The sequence below is a fragment of the Oncorhynchus gorbuscha genome, linkage group LG22 (genome assembly GCF_021184085.1).
Source record: "Oncorhynchus gorbuscha isolate QuinsamMale2020 ecotype Even-year linkage group LG22, OgorEven_v1.0, whole genome shotgun sequence".
In the NCBI taxonomy this organism is placed as follows: domain Eukaryota; kingdom Metazoa; phylum Chordata; class Actinopteri; order Salmoniformes; family Salmonidae; genus Oncorhynchus; species Oncorhynchus gorbuscha.
This window is the reverse complement of record NC_060194.1, coordinates 49,469,370-49,496,178: the sequence shown is the minus strand read 5'-3', so window position 1 is coordinate 49,496,178 and position 26,809 is coordinate 49,469,370. Positions and strand designations below refer to the sequence as shown.

Genomic DNA, 26,809 nt, shown 5'->3' with positions numbered 1-26,809 from the left:
GATCCTAGATCAGCACTCCTCCTCTCTAAAGATGACCTGGACAGGAACAGCCTGATCCTAGATCAGCACTCCTCCTCTCTAAAGATGACCTGGACAGGAACAAGCCTGATCCTAGATCAGCACTCCTCCTCTCTAAAGATGACCTGGACAGGAACAGCCTGATCCTAGATCAGCACTCCTCCTCTGAGTTGCTTTATGGTTCGGGCCACACAGAGGAAGATGGGAGACAGTAAACCTTACTTCCTGGTGCGACGAGAGGAACATCTCGATGACTGACAGTGAAGTTGTCCTTCATCGTAGTTGAATGGTCCATTTCCGAACGCCAGAACAAGGACAACGACCAGTACTCTCTGTACAAGGTGAGGGTATGAAAACACTGGCTCGGGCCTCTGGCGTTGTCAGGATAGTGGGTCAGGTTGTCTGTTCTCTGTCCTGATCCTCTGTTCTCTGTCCTGATCCTCTGTTCTCTGTCCTGATCCTCTGTTCTCTGTCCTGATCCTCTGTTCTCTATCCTGACCCCTGTTCTCTGTCCTGATCCTCTGTTCTCTGTCCTGACCCCTGTTCTCTGTCCTGATCCTCTGTTCTCTGTCCTGATCCTCTGTTCTCTGTCCTGATCCTCTGTTCTCTGTCCTGATCCTCTGTTCTCTGTCCTGATCCTCTGTTCTCTGTCCTGATCCTCTGTTCTCTGTCCTGATCCTCTGTTCTCTGTCCTGATCCTCTGTTCTCTGTCCTGATCCTCTGTTCTCTGTCCTGATCCTCTGTTCTCTGTCCTGATCCTCTGTTCTCTGTCCTGATCCTCTGTTCTCTGTCCTGATCCTCTGTTCTCTGTCCTGATCCTCTGTTCTCTGTCCTGATCCTCTGTTCTCTGTCCTGATCCTCTGTTCTCTGTCCTGATCCTCTGTTCTCTGTCCTGATCCTCTGTTCTCTGTCCTGACCCCTGTTCTCTGTCCTGATCCTCTGTTCTCTGTCCTGATCCTCTGTTCTCTGTCCTGATCCTCTGTTCTCTGTCCTGACCCCTGTTCACTGTCCTGACCCCTGTTCTCTGTCCTGACCCCTGTTCACTGTCCTGACCCCTGTTCACTGTCCTGACCCCTGTTCTCTGTCCTGACCCCTGTTCTCTGTCCTGACCTCTGTTCTCTGTCCTGACCCCTGTTCACTGTCCTGACCCCTGTTCTCTGTCCTGACCCCTGTTCACTGTCCTGACCCCTGTTCTCTGTCCTGACCTCTGTTCTCTGTCCTGACCTCTGTTCTCTGTCCTGATCCACTGTCCTGACCCCTGTTCTCTGTCCTGACCTCTGTTCTCTGTCCTGACCTCTGTTCTCTGTCCTGACCTCTGTTCTCTGTCCTGACCCCTGTTCTCTGTCCTGACCCCTGTTCTCTGTCCTGACCTCTGTTCTCTGTCCTGACCTCTGTTCTCTGTCCTGACCCCTGTTCTCTGTCCTGATCCTCTGTTCTCTGTCCTGATCCTCTGTTCTCTGTCCTGATCCTCTGTTCTCTGTCCTGACCCACTGTTCTCTATCCTGACCCACTGTTCTCTATCCTGACCCCTGTTCTCTGTCCTGACCCCTGTTCTCTGTCCTGACCCCTGTTCTCTGTCCTGACCCCTGTTCTCTGTCCTGACCTCTGTTCTCTGTCCTGACCCCTGTTCTCTGTCCTGACCCACTGTTCTCTATCCTGATCCACTGTCCTGACCTCTATTCTCCATCTTGACCCCTGTTCTCTGTCCTGACCTCTGTTCTCTGTCCTGACCCCTGTTCTCTGTCTTGACCCCTGTTCTCTGTCCTGACCTCTGTTCTCTGTCCTGACCCCTGTTCTCTGTCCTGACCCACTGTTCTCTATCCTGACCCCTGTTCTCTGTCCTGACCTCTATTCTCCATCTTGACCCCTGTTCTCTATCCTGAACTCTGTTCTTTGTTCTTTTTGGAATGTGGAATTTCACAGCTTTAAAGAAAGAAAAATACAGAATTTCAAAACGTCCATGTCTCTGTGTGGGGGAGGGGGGGGGGGTCACACAGGTTCTCTCCAGGTAGAGGCTTTCCTTAACTACAGATCTAGAGTCAGATTACTTTACCTCCCAATAGGATGACCAATTTTCCTTTTGGAAGGCTACTGGGCGTGCAGGCTTTTGTTTCAGCCCTACTCTAACAAACCTGTCAGCAAAACAGCAAGACTTGGTCCTGTGTTCACATGAACATGTCAGTCAGTGCTGTGGTGGAGCACAACCCTACAGACCCACGGCAGCCTCCCAGGGCAGGAGCACCAGCCACCCCTGCTTTTGGTGGGAGGACAGCGTGGCTACGTCCCAAGTTGCGCCCTATTCCCTACGTAGTACACTACTTCTTACCAGAGCACCTATGGTGCTAACCTGGGTAAAAGTAGTGCACTTAATAGGGAATAGGGTGCCATTTGAGATGGGATGTAGCCCATATCTCACCCTGTATCATTCAGCAGTCAGGGACAACCTCTACCTGAGACCGTCAGAGAAACTTGTGTTTGCTGATTGGACAGAGGATGAGGCACCGGAGAAGGCCTCGCATCCACAGGCAGTGGACCAGAGGGAGGAGGAAGAGGAGGCTGGCTCCTGTAGAGCAGTAGAGGGCTATCACTGTACTCTCCTCTGGAAGGAAACACTTTGACAGGCCATAACCACTGGAGGAGAACGAACCCTTGGAGAGGAGAGAGAGAGGGGTGACGGAGAGAGAGAGGGGGGTGACGGAGAGAGAGAGGGGGGTGACGGAGAGAAAGAGAGGGGTGACGGAGAGAAAGAGAGGGGTGACGGAGAGAGGGAGGGGTGACGGAGAGAGAGAGGGGGAGAAGATAGGGGGTGACAGATGGATAGAGAGAGAGGGGTGACGGAGGGAGAGGAGAGAGAGTGATGGGGGAGGAGAGAGAGAGAGGGGGGTGATGGAGAGCGGTGTGACGGAGGGGGAGGAGAGAGAGAGGGAGGGGGGTGACGGAGGGGGACGAAAGAGAGGGGTGACAGAGGGAGAGGAGAGAGAGAGGTAGAGGTAGAGATGTGTGTGTACATCCTGGGATTAAAGGAGATGGCTGAGGCACAAACTGATGTGGGATCAGGCTAAGAGGTACCAAGGCATTATTAGAGTTGCGGTACAGTAGGTATAATTAGTTAATTTGTTAGTTAGTTAGTGACTTACCAGTATGAAACTGGGGTTGTTGCGGTTCCTCCAGTTGAAGGACGGTACACTGATCTCTGGGTACTTGTTGTCATGGAGAACCTGACAACCACTGTGGGTGTGGCCACTGAGAACTAGGCGGGGCTTAAACCACTGCAGCAGCTGGGAAGGAGGGTGAGAACCAATCAAACACTCTTGATAACCAGTTCCTGTATCGAGGTTTAGATCACTGGATGAAAATCTGACTTTACATTCAGAAAGTATTCAGACCCCTTCCCTTTTTCCACATTTTGTTACGTTCTAAAATAGATCAAGTTATCCCCCCCCCTCATCAATCTACACACAATACCCCATAATGACAAAGAGAAAACAGGTTTCTAGATATTTTGTCATTAAAAATTTAAAAACTGAAATACCTTATTTACATAAATATTCAGACCCTTAACTAGAAGACTCAAAATTGAGCTCAGGTGCATCCTGTTTCCATTGATCATCCTTGAGATGTTTCTAGAACTTGATTGGAGTCCACCTGGGGTAAATTCAATTGATTGGACATGATTTGGAAAGGCACACACCTGTCTATATAAGGTCCCACACTTGACAAGGTGCATGTCAGAGCAAAAACCAAGAAATGAGGTCGAAGGAATTGTCCTTAGAGCTCCGAGACAGGATTGTGTCGAGGCAGAGATCTGGGGAAGGGTACCAGAAAATGAAGGGTCACCTTCCAATAGGACAACAACCCTCAGCACACAGCCAAGACAATGCAGGTGAGTGGCCCAGCCAGAGCCCGGACTTGAACCCAATCGAACATGTCCGGAGATACCTGAAAATAGCTGTGCAGCAACACTCCCCATCCAACCTGACAGAGCTTGACAGGATCTGCAGAGAAGAATGGGAGGTTCCTAGCTTGTAGCGTCACACCCAAGAAGACTCGAGGCTGAAGTCGCTGCCAAAGGTTCTTCAACAAAGTACTGAGTAAAGGGTCTGAATACTTATGTAAATGTGATATTTCTATATTTTTGAAATACATTTTCAAAAATGTCTAAAAAAAATGTTTTTTTGTCATTATGGGGTATTGTGATGTCATTATGGGATTTTGTGATGTCATTATGGGGTATTGTGATGTCATTATGGGGTATTGTGATGTCATTATGGGGTATTGTGAGTAGATTGATGAGGGGGAAAAAACGATTTAATCGATTTTAGAATAAGGCTGTAACGTAACAACATGTGGAAAAAGTCCAGTGGCCTGAATACTTTCTGAATGCAGTGTACATCCTATAGTACCGGGTGGCCCTCAACAAAATAATAATTTACTGGATAACTAAGACGCCCATAAGTAAGAGAGGTCAAAGAGGTCACAGAGAGCTGCATGATGACCACTGGCCACATTATAGATGTTGAAAGCGGCAGGTAGCCTAGTGGTTAGAGGCAGGTAGCCTAGTAGTTAGAGGCAGGTAGACTAGTAGTTAGAGGCAGGTAGCCTAGTAGTTAGAGGCAGGTAGCCTAGTAGTTAGAGGCAGGTAGACTAGTAGTTAGAGGCAGGTACCCTAGTGGGGTGGCAGGTACCCTAGTAGTTAGAGGCAGGTACCCTAGTGGGGTGGCAGGTACCCTAGTAGTTAGAGGCAGGTACCCTAGTGGTTAGATGCAGGTACCCTAGTGGTTAGAGGCAGGTACCCTAGTGGTTAGAGGCAGGTAGCCTAGTGGTTAGAGGCAGGTAGCCTAGTAGTTAGAGGCAGGTAGCCTAGTGGTTAGGGGCAGGTAGACTAGAGGGGAGGCAGGTAGCCTAGTGGTTAGAGGCAGGTAGCCTAGTGGTTAGAGGCAGGTAGACTAGTGGTTAGGGGCAGGTAGACTAGAGGGGAGGCAGGTAGACTAGAGGGGAGGCAGGTAGACTAGAGGGGAGGCAGGTAGACTAGAGGGGAGGCAGGTAAACTAGAGGGGAGGCAGGTAGACTAGTGGTTAGAGGCAGGTAGACTAGAGGGGAGGCAGGTAGACTAGAGGGGTGGCAGGTAGACTAGAGGGGAGGCAGGTAGACTAGAGGGGAGGCAGGTAGACTAGTGGTTAGAGGCAGGTAGACTAGAGGGGAGGCAGGTAGACTAGTGGGGGGAGGCAGGTAGACTAGAGGGGAGGCAGGTAGACTAGTGGTTAGAGGCAGGTAGACTAGAGGGAGGCAGGTAGACTAGTGGTTAGAGGCAGGTAGACTAGAGGGGTGGCAGGTAGCCTAGTGGTTAGAGGCAGGTAGACTAGTGGTTAGAGGCAGGTAGACTAGTGGTTAGAGGCAGGTAGACTAGAGGGGAGGCAGGTAGACTAGAGGGGAGGCAGGTAGACTAGTGGTTAGAGGCAGGTAGACTAGAGGGGTGGCAGGTAGACTAGTGGTTAGAGGCAGGTAGACTAGTGGTTAGAGGCAGGTAGACTAGAGGGGCGGCAGGTAGACTAGTGGTTAGAGGCAGGTAGACTAGAGGGGAGGCAGGTAGACTAGTGGTTAGAGGCAGGTAGACTAGAGGGGTGGCAGGTAGACTAGTGGTTAGAGGCAGGTAGACTAGTGGTTAGAGGCAGGTAGACTAGAGGGGTGGCAGGTAGACTAGAGGGGAGGCAGGTAGACTAGAGGGGAGGCAGGTAGACTAGAGGGGAGGCAAGTAGACTAGAGGGGAGGCAGGTAGACTAGAGGGGAGGCAGGTAGACTAGAGGGGAGGCAGGTAGACTAGAGGGGAGGCAGGTAGACTAGTGGTTAGAGGCAGGTAGACTAGTGGTTAGAGGCAGGTAGACTAGAGGGGCGGCAGGTAGACTAGAGGGGCGGCAGGTAGATTAGTGGTTAGAGGCAGGTAGACTAGAGGGGAGGCAGGTAGACTAGAGGGGAGGCAGGTAGATTAGTGGTTAGAGGCAGGTAGACTAGAGGGGAGGCAGGTAGACTAGAGGGGAGGCAGGTAGACTAGAGGGGAGGCAGGTAGACTAGAGGGGAGGCAGGTAGACTAGAGGGGTGGCAGGTAGACTAGTGGTTAGAGGCAGGTAGACTAGTGGTTAGAGGCAGGTAGACTAGAGGTTAGAGCGTTGGGCCAGTAACCGAAAGGTTGCTGGATTGAATCCCCAAGTTGACAAGGTAAAAATCCACTGTTCCTAGGGCCGTCATTGTAAATAAGAATTTGTTCTTAACTGACTTGCCTCATTAAATAAAAACTAAAAACATGATGACCATAGTGGCTGCCAGTCTGTCCGTGTTGTCATGTCATCTCCCTGTCAGTTATTATTCAAAACACGTTGGGCTTCATAATGACAGCAATGGAGGTTGGCAAGAGCACAAACTGATCTGGGACCAGTCTATCAGTGGTCCACGTACCCTGTGAGAGGCCTCCTGAGACAGCACGTCGTACTTCTCTCTGAACAGCAGGTGGCGCTCTTCAGGAGGAGCAGCATCTCGACCCGTACAGCCCGCATCACTCACCCGGTACAGAGGGTAATGCTGAGGGAGAAACAGACAGGAAAAGCTGTTGAATACCTGGCTTTCCAACAGGTACATGAAATAGTACAGAAAAATACAAAAGACGAAGTCACAAGTTCCAGATACATTTGAAAATGAGAAACAACTGCAGCGTCTTGAAAGCAGGACACGAACTCTCTTTATCTCTTGAAAGCAGGACACAAACTCTCTTTATCTCTTGAAGCAGGACACTAACTCTCCTCACTTTATCTCTTGAAAGCAGGACACGAACTCTCCTCTCTTTATCTCTTGAAGCAGGACACTAACTCTCACTTTATCTCTTGAAGCAGGACACTAACTCTCACTTTATCTCTTGAAGCAGGACACTAACTCTCACTTTATCTCTTGAAGCAGGACACTAACTCTCACTTTATCTCTTGAAGCAGGACACTAACTCTCCTCACTTTATCTCTTGAAGCAGGACACTAACTCTCCTCACTTTAGGGGCATGAACATATAACAGTGTAGGGGTTATTACTATGTAACAGTGTAGTGGTTGTTACTATGTAACAGTGTAGTGGTTATTACTATATAACAGTGTAGTGGTTGTTACTATGTAACAGTGTAGTGGTTATTACTATGTAACAGTGTAGTGGTTATTACTATGTAACAGTGTAGTGGTTATTACTATGTAACAGTGTAGTGGTTATTACTATGTAACAGTGTAGTGGTTATTACTATGTAACAGTGTAGTGGTTATTACTATGTAACAGGGGTTATTACTATGTAACAGTGTAGTGGTTATTACTATGTAACAGTGTAGTGGTTATTACTATGTAACAGGGGTTATTACTATGTAACAGTGTAGTGGTTATTACTATGTAACAGTGTAGTGGTTATTACTATGTAACAGTGTAGTGGTTGTTACTATGTAGCAGTGTAGTGGTTGTTACTATGTAACAGTGTAGTGGTTGTTACTATGTAACAGTGTAGTGGTTGTTACTATGTAACAGTGTAGGGGTTATTACTATGTAACAGGGGTTATTACTATGTAACAGTGTAGTGGTTATTACTATAACAGTGTAGTGGTTGTTACTATGTAACAGTGTAGGGGTTATTACTATGTAACAGGGGTTATTACTATGTAACAGTGTAGTGGTTATTACTATGTAACAGGGGTTATTACTATGTAACAGGGGTTATTACTATGTAACAGTGTAGTGGTTGTTACTATGTAACAGTGTAGTGGTTATTACTATGTAACAGGGGTTATTACTATGTAACAGGGGTTGTTACTATGTAACAGTGTAGGGGTTATTACTATGTAACAGGGGTTGTTACTATGTAACAGGGGTTGTTACTATGTAACAGGGGTTGTTACTATGTAACAGGGGTTGTTACTATGTAACAGGGGTTGTTACTATGTAACAGGGGTTGTTACTATGTAACAGGGGTTGTTACTATGTAACAGGGGTTATTACTATGTAACAGGGGTTATTACTATGTAACAGGGGTTATTACTATGTAACAGTGTAGGGGTTATTACTATGTAACAGTGTAGGGGTTATTACTATGTAACAGGGGTTGTTACTATGTAACAGTGTAGGGGTTATTACTATGTAACAGGGGTTATTACTATGTAACAGTGTAGTGGTTATTACTATGTAACAGGGGTTGTTACTATGTAACAGTGTAGTGGTCGTTACTATGTAACAGGTGTTATTACTATATAACAGTGTAGTGGTTGTTACTATGTAGCAGTGTAGTGGTTGTTACTATGTAACAGTGTAGTGGTTGTTACTATGTAACAGTGTAGTGGTTGTTACTATGTAACAGTGTAGTGGTTATTACCATGTAACAGTGTAGTGGTTGTTACAATGTAACAGTGTAGTGGTTGTTACTATGTAACAGTGTAGTGGTTGTTACTATGTAACAGTGTAGTGGTTATTACCATGTAACAGTGTAGTGGTTGTTACTATGTAACAGTGTAGTGGTTGTTACTATGTAACAGTGTAGTGGTTATTACTATGTAGCAGTGTAGTGGTTATTACTATGTAGCAGTGTAGTGGTTGTTACTATGTAACAGTGTAGTGGTTATTACTATGTAACAGTGTAGTGGCTGTTACTATGTAACAGTGTAGTGGTTGTTACTATGTAACAGTGTAGTGGTTGTTACTATGTAACAGTGTAGTGGTTATTACCATGTAACAGTGTAGTGGTTATTACTATGTAACAGGGGTTATTACTATGTAACAGTGTAGTGGTTATTACTATGTAACAGGGGTTATTACTATAACAGTGTAGTGGTTATTACTATGTAACAGTGTAGTGGTCGTTACTATGTAACAGGGGTTATTACTATATAACAGTGTAGTGGTTATTACTATGTAACAGTGTAGTGGTCGTTACTATGTAACAGGGGTTATTACTATATAACAGTGTAGTGGTTGTTACTATGTAACAGTGTAGTGGTCGTTACTATGTAACAGGGGTTATTACTATATAACAGTGTAGTGGTTGTTACTATGTAACAGTGTAGTGGTTATTACTATGTAACAGTGTAGTGGTTATTACTATGTAACAGTGTAGTGGTTATTACTATATAACAGTGTGTGGTTATTACTATGTAACAGGGGTTATTACTATATAACAGTGTAGTGGTTATTACTATATAACAGTGTAGTGGTTATTACTATGTAACAGGGGTTATTACTATATAACAGTGTAGTGGTTGTTACTATGTAACAGTGTAGTGGTCGTTACTATGTAACAGGGGTTATTACTATATAACAGTGTAGTGGTTATTACTATGTAACAGTGTAGTGGTCGTTACTATGTAACAGGGGTTATTACTATATAACAGTGTAGTGGTTATTACTATGTAACAGGGGTTATTACTATATAACAGTGTAGTGGTTATTACTATATAACAGTGTAGTGGTTATTACTATGTAACAGGGGTTATTACTATATAACAGTGTAGTGGTTGTTACTATGTAACAGTGTAGTGGTCGTTACTATGTAACAGGGGTTATTACTATAACAGTGTAGTGGTTATTACTATGTAACAGTGTAGTGGTCGTTACTATGTAACAGGGGTTATTACTATATAACAGTGTAGTGGTTGTTACTATGTAACAGTGTAGTGGTCGTTACTATGTAACAGGGGTTATTACTATATAACAGTGTAGTGGTTGTTACTATGTAACAGTGTAGTGGTTATTACTATGTAACAGTGTAGTGGTTATTACTATATAACAGTGTAGTGGTTATTACTATGTAACAGGGGTTATTACTATATAACAGTGTAGTGGTTATTACTATATAACAGTGTAGTGGTTATTACTATGTAACAGGGGTTATTACTATATAACAGTGTAGTGGTTGTTACTATGTAACAGTGTAGTGGTCGTTACTATGTAACAGGGGTTATTACTATATAACAGTGTAGTGGTTATTACTATGTAACAGTGTAATGGTTATTACTATGTAACAGGGGTTATTACTATGTAACAGTGTAGTGGTTGTTACTATGTAACAGTGTAGTGGTTGTTACTATGTAACAGTGTAGTGGTTATTACTATGTAACAGTGTAGTGGTTATTACTATGTAACAGTGTAGTGGTTATTACTATGTAACAGTGTAGTGGTTGTTACTATGTAACAGTGTAGTGGTTGTTACTATGTAACAGTATAGTGGTTATTACTATGTAACAGTGTAGTGGTTGTAACTATGTAACAGTGTAGTGGTTATTACTATGTAACAGGGGTTATTACTATATAACAGTGTAGTGGTTGTTACTATGTAACAGTGTAGTGGTTGTTACTATGTAACAGTGTAGGGGTTGTTACTATGTAACAGTGTAGTGGTTATTACTATGTAACAGTGTAGTGGTTATTACTATGTAACAGGGGTTATTACTATGTAACAGTGTAGTGGTTATTACTATGTAACAGGGGTTATTACTATATAACAGTGTAGTGGTTATTACTATATAACAGTGTAGTGGTTATTACTATATAACAGTGTAGTGGTTGTTACTATGTAACAGTGTAGTGGTTATTACTATGTAACAGTGTAGTGGTTGTTACTATGTAACAGTGTAGTGGTTATTACTATGTAACAGGGGTTATTACTATGTAACAGTGTCGTGGTTATTACTATGTAACAGTGTAGTGGTTATTACTATGTAACAGTGTAGTGGTTATTACTATGTAACAGTGTAGTGGTTATTACTATGTAACAGTGTAGTGGTTATTACTATGTAACAGTGTAGTGGTTGTTACTATGTAACAGTGTAGTGGTTATTACTATGTAACAGGGGTTATTACTATATAACAGTGTAGTGGTTGTTACTATGTAACAGTGTAGTGGTCGTTACTATGTAACAGTGTAGTGGTTATTACTATATAACAGTGTAGTGGTCATTACTATGTAACAGGGTTATTACTATGTAACAGTGTAGTGGTTATTACTATATAACAGTGTAGTGGTTATTACTATGTAGCAGTGTAGTGGTTGTTACTATTTAACAGTGTAGTGGTTATTACTATGTAACAGTGTAGTGGTTGTTACTATGTAGCAGTGTAGTGGTTATTACTACGTGACAGGGGTTATTACTATGTAACAGTGTAGTGGTTGTTACTATGTAACAGTGTAGTGGTTATTACTACGTGACAGAGGTTATTACTATGTAACAGTGTAGTGGTTATTACTATGTAACAGGGGTTATTACTATGTAACAGTGTAGTGGTTGTTACTATGTAACAGTGTAGTGGTCGTTACTATGTAACAGTGTAGTGGTCGTTACTATGTAACAGGGGTTATTACTATATAACAGTGTAGTGGTTATTACTATGTAACAGTGTAGTGGTCGTTACTATGTAACAGTGTAGTGGTTATTACTATATAACAGTGTAGTGGTTATTACTATGTAACAGGGGTTATTACTATATAACAGTGTAGTGGTTATTACTATATAACAGTGTAGTGGTTATTACTATGTAACAGGGGTTATTACTATATAACAGTGTAGTGGTTGTTACTATGTAACAGTGTAGTGGTCGTTACTATGTAACAGGGGTTATTACTATATAACAGTGTAGTGGTTATTACTATGTAACAGTGTAGTGGTCGTTACTATGTAACAGGGGTTATTACTATATAACAGTGTAGTGGTTATTACTATGTAACAGGGGTTATTACTATATAACAGTGTAGTGGTTATTACTATATAACAGTGTAGTGGTTATTACTATGTAACAGGGGTTATTACTATATAACAGTGTAGTGGTTGTTACTATGTAACAGTGTAGTGGTCGTTACTATGTAACAGGGGTTATTACTATAACAGTGTAGTGGTTATTACTATGTAACAGTGTAGTGGTCGTTACTATGTAACAGGGGTTATTACTATATAACAGTGTAGTGGTTGTTACTATGTAACAGTGTAGTGGTCGTTACTATGTAACAGGGGTTATTACTATATAACAGTGTAGTGGTTGTTACTATGTAACAGTGTAGTGGTTATTACTATGTAACAGTGTAGTGGTTATTACTATATAACAGTGTAGTGGTTATTACTATGTAACAGGGGTTATTACTATATAACAGTGTAGTGGTTATTACTATATAACAGTGTAGTGGTTATTACTATGTAACAGGGGTTATTACTATATAACAGTGTAGTGGTTGTTACTATGTAACAGTGTAGTGGTCGTTACTATGTAACAGGGGTTATTACTATATAACAGTGTAGTGGTTATTACTATATAACAGTGTAGTGGTTATTACTATGTAACAGTGTAATGGTTATTACTATGTAACAGGGGTTATTACTATATAACAGTGTAGTGGTTGTTACTATGTAACAGTGTAGTGGTTGTTACTATGTAACAGTGTAGTGGTTATTACTATGTAACAGTGTAGTGGTTATTACTATGTAACAGTGTAGTGGTTATTACTATGTAACAGTGTAGTGGTTATTACTATATAACAGTGTAGTGGTTATTACTATGTAACAGTGTAATGGTTATTACTATGTAACAGGGGTTATTACTATATAACAGTGTAGTGGTTGTTACTATGTAACAGTATAGTGGTTATTACTATGTAACAGTGTAGTGGTTGTTACTATGTAACAGTGTAGTGGTTATTACTATGTAACAGGGGTTATTACTATATAACAGTGTAGTGGTTGTTACTATGTAACAGTGTAGTGGTTGTTACTATGTAACAGTGTAGGGGTTATTACTATGTAACAGGGGTTATTACTATGTAACAGTGTAGTGGTTGTTACTATGTAACAGTGTAGTGGTTGTTACTATGTAACAGTGTAGTGGTTATTACTATGTAACAGTGTAGTGGTTATTACTATGTAACAGGGGTTATTACTATGTAACAGTGTAGTGGTTATTACTATGTAACAGGGGTTATTACTATATAACAGTGTAGTGGTTATTACTATATAACAGTGTAGTGGTTATTACTATATAACAGTGTAGTGGTTGTTACTATGTAACAGTGTAGTGGTTATTACTATGTAACAGTGTAGTGGTTGTTACTATGTAACAGTGTAGTGGTTACTACTATGTAACAGGGGTTATTACTATGTAACAGTGTCGTGGTTATTACTATGTAACAGTGTAGTGGTTATTACTATGTAACAGTGTAGTGGTTATTACTATGTAACAGTGTAGTGGTTATTACTATGTAACAGTGTAGTGGTTATTACTATGTAACAGTGTAGTGGTTGTTACTATGTAACAGTGTAGTGGTTATTACTATGTAACAGGGGTTATTACTATATAACAGTGTAGTGGTTGTTACTATGTAACAGTGTAGTGGTCGTTACTATGTAACAGTGTAGTGGTTATTACTATATAACAGTGTAGTGGTCATTACTATGTAACAGGGGTTATTACTATGTAACAGTGTAGTGGTCGTTACTATGTAACAGTGTAGTGGTTATTACTATGTAGCAGTGTAGTGGTTGTTACTATTTAACAGTGTAGTGGTTATTACTATGTAACAGTGTAGTGGTTGTTACTATGTAGCAGTGTAGTGGTTATTACTACGTGACAGGGGTTATTACTATGTAACAGTGTAGTGGTTATTACTATGTAACAGGGGTTATTACTATGTAACAGTGTAGCGGTTGTTACTATGTAACAGTGTAGTGGTTATTACTACGTGACAGAGGTTATTACTATGTAACAGTGTAGTGGTTATTACTATGTAACAGGGGTTATTACTATGTAACAGTGTAGTGGTTGTTACTATGTAACAGTGTAGTGGTCGTTACTATGTAACAGTGTAGTGGTTATTACTATGTAACAGTGTAGTGGTTATTACTATGTAACAGTGTAGTGGTTGTTACTATGTAGCAGTGTATTGGTTTTTACTATGTAATAAAGATTGCATCTACCTGCAGGATGATAGGTGTTGTAGAAGGATAGTTCCACGCATCTTGGCAGTATTCTCTTATAATGCTGGACTCAGAATTCTGGCAGATAATAAAACATTAGTGAAACAGAGGAGAGGAGCATTGTGGTACATACAGTCGCAATATACATGCTGTTTTATCGGCCGTGCAATATTTTCCAAGGCCCTTGTCTCCCGATTGCTCAGTTTGTCCGGGTGGCCAGCTCTAAGAAGAGTCTTGGTGGTTCCAAACTTCCTCCATTTAAGAATGATGGAGGTCACTGTGTTCTTGGGGACCTTCAATGCTGCAGACATTTTTTGTTACCCTTCCTCAGATCTGTGCCTCGACACAATCCTGTCTCTGAGCTCTACGGACAATTTCTTCTACCTCATGGCTTGGTTTTTTGCTCGGACATACACTGTGTGCCCTAATATAGACAGGCGTGTGCCTTTCCAAATCATGTCCAATCAATAGAATTTACCACAGCTGGACTCCAATTAAGTTGTAGAAACATCTCAAGGATGATCAATGGAAACAGGATGCACCTGAGCTCAATTTAGAGTCTCATATCGAAGTGTCTGAATACTTATGTACATAAAGTATTTAAGTTTTTAATTTAGAATAAATTAGGAAAACCTGTTTTATCTTTGTCATGATGGGTTATTGTGTGTAGATTGAAGAAAAACATGTTTTAAATTAATTTAAGAATAAGGCTGTAATGTAATTATGAGTGAAATAGTATGTAAACATTATTAAAGTGACAAGTGTTTCCATGTCTATATATATAGAGCAGCAGCCTCTAAGGTGCAGGGTTGAGTAACCAGGTGGTGCAGTCTCTAAGGTGCAGGGTTGATTACCCGGGTGGTGCAGTCTCTAAGTTGCAGGGTTGAGTACCCAGGTGGTGCAGTCTCTAAGGTGCAGGGTTGATTACCCGGGTGGTGCAGTCTCTAAGGTGCAGGGTTGAGTACCCAGGTGGTGCAGTCTCTAAGGTGCAGGGTTGATTACCCGGGTGGTGCAGTCTCTAAGGTGCAGGGTTGAGTAACCAGGTGGTGCAGTCTCTAAGGTGCAGGGTTGAGTAAAGAACCTCACCTTCTCCCTGTAAACTGTCTCGTCATTGTTGGTAATCAAGCCTACTACTGTTGTATCATCTGCAAACTTAATGATTAAGTTGGAGGCGTGGTTGGCCACGCAGTCATGGGTGAACAGGGAGTACAGGAGGGGGCTGAGAACACTTCCTAGTGTTGAGGATCAGCGAAGTGGAGATGTTACTACCCTCACCACCTGGGGGCGGCCCGTCAGGAAGTCCAGTACCCAGTTGCACAGGTTCAGGGTCGAGACCCAGGGTCTTGAGCTTGATGACGAGTTTGGAGGGTTCTATGGTGTTGAATGGGGCGGTAAACAAATTGGAGTGGTTCTAGGGTGTCAGGTAAGGTGGATGTGATATGATCCTTGACTAGCCTCTCGGAGCACTTCATGATGACAGAAGTGAGTGCTACGGGACGAAAGTCATTTAGTTCAGTTATCTTTTCTTTCTTGGTTCTTCAGTTATCTTTGCCCCTTTCTTCTTCCCAGAGAGTTCATTATTCCTGTCTGTGCGATGTACTGAGATCCCAGCTGGCTGTTTCGATAGGGACAGTTTGTCCAGAGAGAGCCACGCTCTCATGAAACAGAGTATGTTACAATCCCTGATGTCTCTCTGGAAGGAGATCCTCGCCCTGAGCTTGTCTACTTTATGATCCAGAGACTGAACATTAGCGAGTAATACACTCGGAAGCGGTGGATGGTGTGCGCGCCTCCTGAGTCGGACTAGAAGTCCACTCCGAATACCTCTTCTCCGCCAGCGGAGTCTTGGAGCTTCTGGAATAAGTTCAGTTTCCCTGAGGGGGTACGAACAAAGGATCCACTTCAGGAAAGTCGTAACGTCCTTCTGTAGCTCAGTTGGTAGAGCATGGCGCTTGTAACGCCAGGGTAGTGGGTTCGATTCCCGGGACCACCCATACGTAGAATGTATGCACACATGACTGTAAGTCGCTTTGGATAAAAGCGTCCGCTAAATGGCATATATAGACTCCAGCTTTAACTCCTTTAAATGTCTGAGTTGTAGAGGGCACTCACTGGGAATAGTTTAGGTCCCTGGACTCTTGGTGTGGGTGTGTGTGGGTGGTAGAAGACTCACCTGTAGTAGTGAACAGTTGAGGTCCCTGGACAGTGTGTGAAGCTGTTTCTCCACTGATTGGCAGATAGGACAACCGTCACCATGCAACGCCACGCTGTTGACCAACAGAAAGCTAGAGAAAAAAAACGAGAGACACAAACCTGTTCACCAGTAGAGTGACAACACCTTGGGGTTTATACAGTAGAGAGACAACACCTTGGGGTTTATACAGTAGAGAGACAACACCTTGGGGTTTATACAGTAGAGAGACAACACCTTGGGGTTTATACAGTAGAGAGACAACACCTTAGGGTTTATACAGTAGAGAGACAACACCTTAGGGTTTATACAGTAGAGAGACAACACCATAGGGTTTATACAGTAGAGAGACAACACCTTAGGGTTTATACAGTAGAGAGACAACACCTTAGGGTTTATACAGTAGAGAGACAACACCTTGGGGTTTATACAGTAGAGAGACAACACCTTGCGGTTTATACAGTAGAGAGACAACACCTTAGGGTTTATACAGTAGAGAGACAACACCTTAGGGTTTATACAGTAGAGAGACAACACCTTAGGGTTTATACAGTAGAGAGACAACACCTTAGGGTTTATACAGTAGAGAGACAACACCTTGGGGTTTATACAGTAGAGAGACAACACCTTGGGGTTTATACAGTAGAGAGACAACACCTTAGGGTTTATACAGTAGAGAGACAACACCTTGGGGTTTATACAGTAGAGAGACAACACCTTGGGGTTTATACAGTAGAGAGACAACACCTTGGGGTTTATACAGTAGAGATACAACACCTTAGGGTTTATACAGTAGAGAGACAACACCTTGGGGTTTATACAGTAGAGAGACAACACCTTGGGGTTTATACAGTAGAGAGACAACACCTTGGGGTTTATACAGTAGAGAGACAACACCTTGGGGTCTCACAGAATACATACAGGCTGGGGGTTGAATAGAGAGAGACAGAGGGAAAGAGAGGAAGAGATAGAGGGGAACAAGCAAGAAAGACACACCGAGAGAGGGAGAGAGAGGAAGAGACAGAGGGACAGAGAGGAAGAGAGAGGTAGAGCGAGAGAGAAGGGAGCAAGCAAGACAGAGATGATAGAGATGATAGAGATGATAGAGTGGGGATGGAGAGAGAAAGAGACAGAGGGAAAGAGAGGAAGAGAGAGGGGAACAAGCGAGACAGAGATAAGATAAACAGGGTAGAGATGATAGAGTGAGTGAGAGGAAGAGAGAGGGGAACAAGCGAGACAGAGATAAGAGAGACAGGGTAGAGATGATAGAGTGAGTGAGAGGAAGAGAGGGGAACAAGCGAGACAGAGATAAGAGAAACAGGGTAGAGATGATAGAGTGAAAGGAAGACAGAGGGGAACAAGCGAGACAGAGATAAGATAAACAGGGTAGAGATGATAGAGTGAGTGAGAGGAAGAGAGGGGAACAAGCGAGACAGAGATAAGAGAAACAGGGTAGAGATGATAGAGTGAGTGAGAGGAAGAGAGGGGAACAAGCGAGACAGAGATAAGAGAAACAGGGTAGAGATGATAGAGTGAAAGGAAGACAGAGGGGAACAAGCGAGACAGAGATAAGAGAGACAGGGTAGAGATGATAGAGTGAAAGGAAGACAGAGGGGAACAAGCGAGACAGAGATAAGAGAAACAGGGTAGAGATGATAGAGTGAAAGGAAGACAGAGGGGAACAAGCGAGACAGAGATAAGATAAACAGGGTAGAGATGATAGAGTGAGTGAGAGGAAGAGAGAGGGGAACAAGCGAGACAGAGATAAGATAAACAGGGTAGAGATGATAGAGTGAGTGAGAGGAAGAGAGGGGAACAAGCGAGACAGAGATAAGAGAAACAGGGTAGAGATGATAGAGTGAGTGAGAGGAAGAGAGGGGAACAAGCGAGACAGAGATAAGATAAACAGGGTAGAGATGATAGAGTGAGTGAGAGGAAGAGAGGGGAACAAGCGAGACAGAGATAAGAGAAACAGGGTAGAGATGATAGAGTGAGTGAGAGGAAAGGAAGAGAGGGGAACAAGACAGAGATAAGAGACAGAGATAAGAGAAACAGGGTAGAGATGATAGAGTGAAAGGAAGACAGAGGGGAACAAGCGAGACAGAGATAAGATAAACAGGGTAGAGATGATAGAGTGAGTGAGAGGAAGAGAGGGGAACAAGCGAGACAGAGATAAGAGAAACAGGGTAGAGATGATAGAGTGAGTGAGAGGAAGAGAGGGGAACAAGCGAGACAGAGATAAGAGAAACAGGGTAGAGATGATAGAGTGAAAGGAAGACAGAGGGGAACAAGCGAGACAGAGATAAGAGAGACAGGGTAGAGATGATAGAGTGAGTGAGAGGAAGAGAGGGGAACAAGCGAGACAGAGATAAGAGAAACAGGGTAGAGATGATAGAGTGAAAGGAAGACAGAGGGGAACAAGCGAGACAGAGATAAGAGAAACAGGGTAGAGATGATAGAGTGAGTGAGAGGAAGAGAGGGGAACAAGCGAGACAGAGATAAGAGAAACAGGGTAGAGATGATAGAGTGAAAGGAAGACAGAGGGGAACAAGCGAGACAGAGATAAGAGAAACAGGGTAGAGATGGAAAGAGATTTACATAAGGAGGTCAAACAGCACAGTGACTTACTTCACTCCTTTCTTGGTGACCATTCTGGTGGAGGTGGTATTGAAGGCCTTCTCAAAGCGCTGTAACTTGAACCAGTCCATTCTTCAGGAGGACAAAGAACCAAGACAGTTAGACTTCAGTCCACGTAACAGAGAGGTTACCGTACCGGAATGTTCACGTAACAGAGAGGTTACCCTACCGGAATGTTCATGTAACAGAGAGGTTACCCTACCGGAATGTTCACGTAACAGAGAGGTTACCCTACCGGAATGTTCACGTAACAGAGAGGTTACCGTACCGGAATGTTCACGTAACAGAGAGGTTACCCTACCGGAATGTTAACGTAACAGAGAGGTTACCCTACCGGAATGTTCACGTAACAGAGAGGTTACCGTACCGGAATGTTCACGTAACAGAGAGGTTACCGTACCGGAATGTTCACGTAACAGAGAGGTTACCGTACCGGAATGTTCACGTAACAGAGAGGTTACCGTACCGGAATGTTCACGTAACAGAGAGGTTACCCTACCGGAATGTTCACGTAACAGAGAGGTTACCGTACCGGAATGTTCACGTAACAGAGAGGTTACCGTACCGGAATGTTAACGTAACAGAGAGGTTACCCTACCGGAATGTTAACGTAACAGAGAGGTTACCCTACCGGAATGTTCACGTAACAGAGAGGTTACCGTACCGGAATGTTCACGTAACAGAGAGGTTACCGTACCGGAATGTTCACGTAACAGAGAGGTTACCGTACCGGAATGTTCACGTAACAGAGAGGTTACCGTACCGGAATGTTCACGTAACAGAGAGGTTACCGTACCGGAATGTTCACGTAACAGAGAGGTTACCCTACCGGAATGTTAACGTAACAGAGAGGTTACCCTACCGGAATGTTCACGTAACAGAGAGGTTACCGTACCGGAATGTTCACGTAACAGAGAGGTTACCGTACCGGAATGTTCACGTAACAGAGAGGTTACCGTACCGGAATGTTCACGTAACAGAGAGGTTACCGTACCGGAATGTTCACGTAACAGAGAGGTTACCGTACCGGAATGTTCACGTAACAGAGAGGTTACCGTACCGGAATGTTCACGTAACAGAGAGGTTACCGTACCGGAATGTTCACGTAACAGAGAGGTTACCGTACCGGAATGTTCACGTAACAGAGAGGTTACGTAACCGTACCGGAATGTTCACGTAACAGAGAGGTTACCGTACCGGAATGTTCACGTAACAGAGAGGTTACCGTACCGGAATGTTCACGTAACAGAGAGGTTACCGTACCGGAATATTCACGTAACAGAGAGGCTGCCGTACGGTACCGGAATATTCACGTAACAGAGAGGTTACCGTACGGTACCGGATTGTGCACGTAATAGAGAGGTTACCGTATGGTACCGGAATGTTCACGTAACAGAGAGGTTACCGTACCGGAATGTTCACGTAACAGAGAGGTTACCATACCGGAATGTTCACGTAACAGAGAGGTTACCCTACCGGAATGTAACAGAGAGGTTACCGTACCGGAATGTTCACGTAACAGAGAGGTTACCGTACCGGAATGTTCACGTAACAGAGAGGTTACCCTACCGGAATGTTCACGTAACAGAGAGGTTACCCTACCGGAATGTTCACAAAACAGAGGTTACCGTACCGGAATGTTCACGTAACAGAGAGGCAGCCTTACGGTACTAGAATGTTCACGTAACAGAGAGGTTACCATACGGTACTAGAATGTTCACGTAACAGAGGTCACAGTACCGGAATGTTCACGTAACAGAGAGGTTACCGTACCGGAATGTTCACGTAACAGAGAGGTTACCGTACCGGAATGTTCACGTAACAGAGAGGCAGCCTTACGGTACTAGAATGTTCACGTAACAGAGAGTTTACCATACGGTACTAGAATGTTCACGTAACAGAGGTTACCGTACCAGAATGTTCACGTAACAGAGAGGTTACCGTACCGGAATGTTCGCGTAACAGAGAGGTTACCGTACCGGAATGTTCACGTAACAGAGAGGTTACCGTACCGGAATGTTCACGCAACAGAGAGGCTGCCGTACCGGAATGTTCACATAACAGAGAGGCTGCCGTACCGGAATGTTCATGTAACAGAGAGGTTACCCTACCGGAATGTTCACGTAACAGAGAGGTTACCGTACCGGAATGTTCACGTAACAGAGAGTTTACCGTACCGGAATGTTCACGTAACAGAGAGGTTACCGTACCGGAATGTTCACGTAACAGAGAGGCAGCCTTACGGTACTAGAATGTTCACGTAACAGAGAGATTACCGTACCGGAATGTTCACGTAACAGAGAGGCTGCCGTACGGTACTAGAATGTTCACGTAACAGAGAGGTTACCGTACGGTACCTGAATGTTCACGAAACAGAGGTTACCGTACCGGAATGTTCACGTAACAGAGAGATTACCGTACGGTACCGAAATGTTCACGTAACAGAGAGGATACCATACGGTACCGGAATGTTGACGAAACAGAGAGGTTACCGTATGGTACTGGAATGTTCACGTAACAGAGAGGTTACCGTACGGTACCGGAATGTTCACGTAACAGAGAGGTTACCGTACGGTACCGGAATGTTCACGTAACAGAGAGGTTACCGTACCGGAATGTTCACGTAACAGAGAGGTTACCGTACCGGAATGTTCACGTAACAGAGAGGTTACCGTACAGGAATGTTCACGAAACAGAGAGGCTGCCGTACGGTACTAGAATGTTCACGTAACAGAGAGGTTACCGTACGGTACCGGAATGTTCACGTAACAGAGAGGCTGCCGTACGGTACTAGAATGTTCACGTAACAGAGAGGCTGCTGTACGGTACTAGAATGTTCTCGTAACAGAGAGGTTACCGTACGGTACTAGAATGTTCACGTAACAGAGAGGCTACCGTACGGTACTAGAATGTTCACGTAACAAAGGTTACCGTACGTTACTAGAATGTTCACGTAACAGAGGTTACCGTACGTTACTAGAATGTTCACGTAACAGAGGTTACCGTACGGTACTAGAATGTTCACGTAACATAGAGGTTACCGTACGGTACTAGAATGTTCACGTAACATAGAGGTTACCGTACGGTACTAGGTCTATACATTGAATTATTTCACTATTCCACATTATGCTTTGGCCTTTTCGTAATCCGCAAACGAGAAGGCAAAAACATAGATTTTGAAAAGGCCTCATTGACTTGACATAACATTCATAATTCAGGTTTACAGTATAGCCATGGCAACTTGGGCTACAGTATAATGTGCCATCAGTCTAGATTCTACAGTATAATGTGCCATCAGTCTAGATTCTACAGTATAATGTGCCATCAGTCTAGATTCTACAGTATAATGTGCCATCAGTATAATGTGCCATCAGTATAGATTCTACTGTATAATGTGCCATCAGTATAGATTCTACAGTATAATGTGCCATCAGTCTAGATTCTACAGTATAATGTGCCATCAGTCTAGATTCTACAGTATAATGTGCCATCAGTCTAGATTCTACAGTATAATGTGCCATCAGTATAGATTCTACAGTATAATGTGCCATCAGTATAATGTGCCATCAGTATAGATTCTACAGTATAATGTGCCATCAGTATAGATTCTACAGTATAATGTGCCATCAGTCTAGATTCTACAGTATAATGTGCCATCAGTCTAGATTCTACAGTATAATGTGCCATCAGTCTAGATTCTACAGTATAATGTGCCATCAGTATAGATTCTACAGTATAATGTGCCATCAGTCTAGATTCTACAGTATAATGTGCCATCAGTATAGATTCTACAGTATAATGTGCCATCAGTCTAGATTCCACAGTATAATGTGCCATCAGTATAATGTGCCATCAGTCTAGATTCTACAGTATAATGTGCCATCAGTCTAGATTCTACAGTATAATGTGCCATCAGTATAGATTCTACAGTATAATGTGCCATCAGTATAGATTCTACAGTATAATGTGCCATCAGTATAATGTGCCATCAGTATAGATTCTACAGTATAATGTGCCATCAGTCTAGATTCTACAGTATAATGTGCCATCAGTCTAGATTCTACAGTATAATGTGCCATCAGTCTAGATTCCACAGTATAATGTGCCATCAGTATAGATTCTACAGTATAATGTGCCATCAGTATAGATTCTACAGTATAATGTGCCATCAGTATAGATTCTACAGTATAATGTGCCATCAGTTCATGGTGGATGTTCACCTACTCGTAGTGGAAGCCGATGTCGTGGTTTCCAACCAGAACTACCAGCTCTGTGTCACTGGGATGTCTAAACATCTTCTGGAAGCGACAGACATCATCCTCCCAGTTCTGTAACGTTGGGAAATAAAACCCATGGTACAGTTGAAGTTGGGAAGTTTACATACACCTTAGCCAAATACATTTCAACTCCGTTTTTCACAATTCCTGACATTTAAAGTAAAAATTCCCTGTCTTAGGTCAGTTAGGATCACCACTTTATTTTAAGAATGTGAAATGTCAGAATAATAGTAGAGAGAATGATTTATTTGATTTCTTTCATCACATTCCCAGTGGGTCAGAAGTTTACATTACACTCAATTAGTATTTGGTAGCATTGTCTTTAAATTGTTTAACTTGGGTCAAACATTTTGGGTAGCCTTCCACAAGCTTCCCACAACAAGTTGGGTGAATCTTTGTCCCCATGTGCAGTTGCAAACTGTAGTCTATCTTTTTTTATGGTGGTTTTGGAGCAGTGGCTTCTTCCTTGCTGAGCGGCCTTTCAGGTTATGTTGATATAGGACTTGTTTTACTGTGGATATAGATACTTTTGTACCGGTTTCCTCCAGCATCTTCACAAGGTTGATTTGCACCAAAGTACATTAATCTCTAGCAGACAAAACGCGTCTCCTTCCTGATCGGTATGAAGGCTGTGTGGTCCCATGGTGTTTATACTTGCGTACTATTGTTTGTACAGATGAACGTGGTACCTTCAGGCATTTGGAAATTGCTCCCAAAGATGAACCAGACTTGTGGAGGTCTACAATTATTTTTCTGAGGTCTTGGCTGATTTCATTGGATTTTCCCATGATGTTAAACAAAGAGGCACTGAGTTTGAAGGCAGGCCTTGAAATGCATCCACAGGTACACCTCCAATTGACTCAAATTATGTCAATTAGCCTATCAGAAGCTTCTAAAGCCATGACATCATTTTCTGGAATTTTCCAAGCTGTTTAAAGGCACAGTCAACTTAGTGTATGTAAACTTCTGACCCACTGGAATTGTGATACAGTGAATTATAAGTGAAATAATCTGTCTGTAAACAATTGTTGGAATAATTACTTGTGTCATGCACAAAGTAGATGTCCTAACCGACTTGCCAGAACTATAGTTTGTTAACAAGACATTTGTGGAGTGGTTGAAAAACAAGTTTTAATGACTCCAACCTAAGTATGTAATCTTCCGACTTCAACTGTATATATATATATATATATATATATATATATATATATATATATATATATATATATATATATATATATATATATATATATATATATATATATATATATATATTAATACATGAAGTAGAATAGAGTAGAACAATAGTTATAAATATAGCAGATATATACACCATTACAGATACATGTAATAGTGTTTCTGACCTAAATATTTTAGGTCTATGACCATTACAGAAAGATGCCTAGCGTAGTGGTCCTTCTGTAGCTCAGTTGGTAGAGCATGGCGCTTGTAACGCCAGGGTAGTGGGTTCGATTTCCGGGACCACCCATACTTAGAATGTATGCACACATGACTGTAAGTCGCTTTGGATAAAAGCGTCTGGTAAATGGCATATATTATTATTATATTATTATATTTAGCGTTGCGAGAATTAACATCAAAGTGTTTGGTCCTCTTTGCGTAATGGCTAGGACTAAGAGTTGTAGGTTTCGAATCCCCCCCACCCCACCCCCACCCCCACACACACCACCAAATTCACTGCAGTAGACCTACAAGGTGCTTGTTATGGCTACATACCTTCGGAGAGCTCCATTTCCCCTCATCGAACACATCCCCCAGTATAAAGACGACCTCGGGTCGGAGCAGGGCCAGGGCGGTCTGGAAAGCTTGTTCCATCTGCCATTCCCTGGGTTGCACAGAGACAGACCACACATCAGTCAATCATCCGTCAGCCCAGCGCACCATGCATTACCCTTGCCTGTTGTTATTGCTGACGACTGAACTGCTGTAATCTGCTTAGAGACAGCGTGGATATAGGCTGACACCGAGCGTCATGCGGTCCCTAAAAACTATGCAAAACATACTTTTTGTTGTTGTTGTTGTTTCACAATAAAATAAAATGCATAACAAAATATAGATTTATGAGGATGAATTACCTTCGCAGTTTGTCGAACCAGTGCCCTCCGACAGCGCCGAGGAGGTGCGTGTCTGACAGCACCATAGCGCGGAGAACCTCCGGCTCTGGTTGGCCGTCTGCGCTCCTCTCACTCGCCGGGGCACCATGGTCGATCCCTGGCCAACCACACTGTAATATCGCGGCGTAATAAATCAGATACTCACAGAATATGAAAACGCTGCAAACCGCTCCGAACAGGACAATAACAGCGCTGCATGCGACGCTCAAACACGACATGATATATCTATTGTTGTTTTCAGATGACCTGCAATAGAGGCGCACTGATGGAGCCGCGCTTCACCAGGCATCGTCTTTTTTTATCTTCAAACCTAAATAGCAATGCCTGCGTGACGTTATCATCGCATTGTGCAAAATGTAATATAAATACCGTATAGGCCTATAATATATATATATATATTTTTTTTTTTAATTCAAAGATCCGATCGCGGCGGATAGCCTTATCTCCTCCAATCAAGCGGTCGATTGGTGAGCGGTTGAGTTCTGGGGGGTGCTCTTTAAAGGGTATATTTTCACCACTTCCGGAGACATAATTGATGGGAGACTTTGTGGATTCTGCGGTCTTTTAAATGGCATTATCACCAGGGCTCATTCAGTAATATAGTTTCTTATGTAATTCCTGAGGATGTGTTTCTCCCACACTGGTCTAAGTGGTTAGAGCGTTGGACTAGTAACCGAAAGGTTGCAAGTTCGAATCCCCGAGCTGACAAGGTACAAATCTGTCGTTCTGCCCCTGAACAGGCAGTTAACCCACTGTTCCTTGGCTGTCATTGAAAATAAGAATTTGTTCTTAACTGACCTGCCTAGTTAAATAAAGATAAAAATAAAATGGTCATAACGACTCCTTGATAGTAGGATAATTATAAACTAATAATAACTAACTATAAACTAACTAATAATAACGATAGAATAATCATTATAAACCCAGGGTCGTTACAATAATATAGTTCACACATACTTCAGTTCATTTTTGGTCAATACACAAAGGTTTTGAGTTAAACACACTGAGGCCGTTACTGTGCAGGCCAATGATACGTTCTAGTGCAAACTGTATAGTCAATATGGGCCTAATGTAACACGCTGACCAAACTGGCTCTGCTCTGCGTCACCCCCCATCGTGCTGCGTGTTGATTTGTTCTATCCTCATGACGTGCAAGTTAAAATACCAAAACTGTGAATCAACTATATTCATTTTTTGGGGGGGGGACATGTATAAACACATGAAACATTCATGGACATTTAGCTAGCTGGCTGTTTCTAGCTCATTTGTCCTGGGAGATAAACATGGTGTTTTTATTTGACCTGAAATTATACGTCTTTTTAGCTGGATTTATTATAGAATTGACCCATTTTTGAATTATACAAAATCGTGTGTTTCTCTACTCCCAACAATTATTCCACAGATAAAAGGGAAGTTAGTTTCCTTTATTAATCTCTACTCCCAACAATTATTCCACAGATAAAAGGGAAGTTAGTTTCCCTTATTAATCTCTACTCCCAACAATTATTCCACAGATAAAAGGGAAGTTAGTTTCCCTTATTAATCTCTACTCCCAACAATTATTCCACAGATAAAAGGGAAGTTAGAAGGGAAG

At 42.8% G+C, this 26,809-nt stretch overlaps 1 protein-coding gene across 2 annotated transcripts; it reads right to left on the bottom strand.

Annotated features, from left to right (window-relative positions):
* Positions 1-1,380: 1,380 nt before the first annotated feature.
* On the bottom strand, positions 1,381-26,809 carry LOC124009878 (metallophosphoesterase 1-like). Of its 2 annotated transcripts, none has more exons than XM_046322097.1 (9): positions 25,177-26,809; positions 24,818-24,926; positions 23,028-23,131; positions 18,795-18,875; positions 16,149-16,260; positions 13,976-14,053; positions 6,469-6,591; positions 3,156-3,296; positions 1,381-2,666 (listed from the first exon to the last, which is right to left on the bottom strand). In XM_046322097.1, exons 1-9 carry the CDS (start codon positions 25,431-25,433, stop codon positions 2,478-2,480), a joined length of 1,194 nt encoding a protein of 397 aa, XP_046178053.1. In that variant the 5' UTR covers positions 25,434-26,809; the 3' UTR covers positions 1,381-2,477. The 2 variants fall into 2 exon arrangements, with proteins under 2 accessions (XP_046178053.1, XP_046178052.1); XM_046322096.1 differs by having other exon boundaries at positions 1,381-2,649.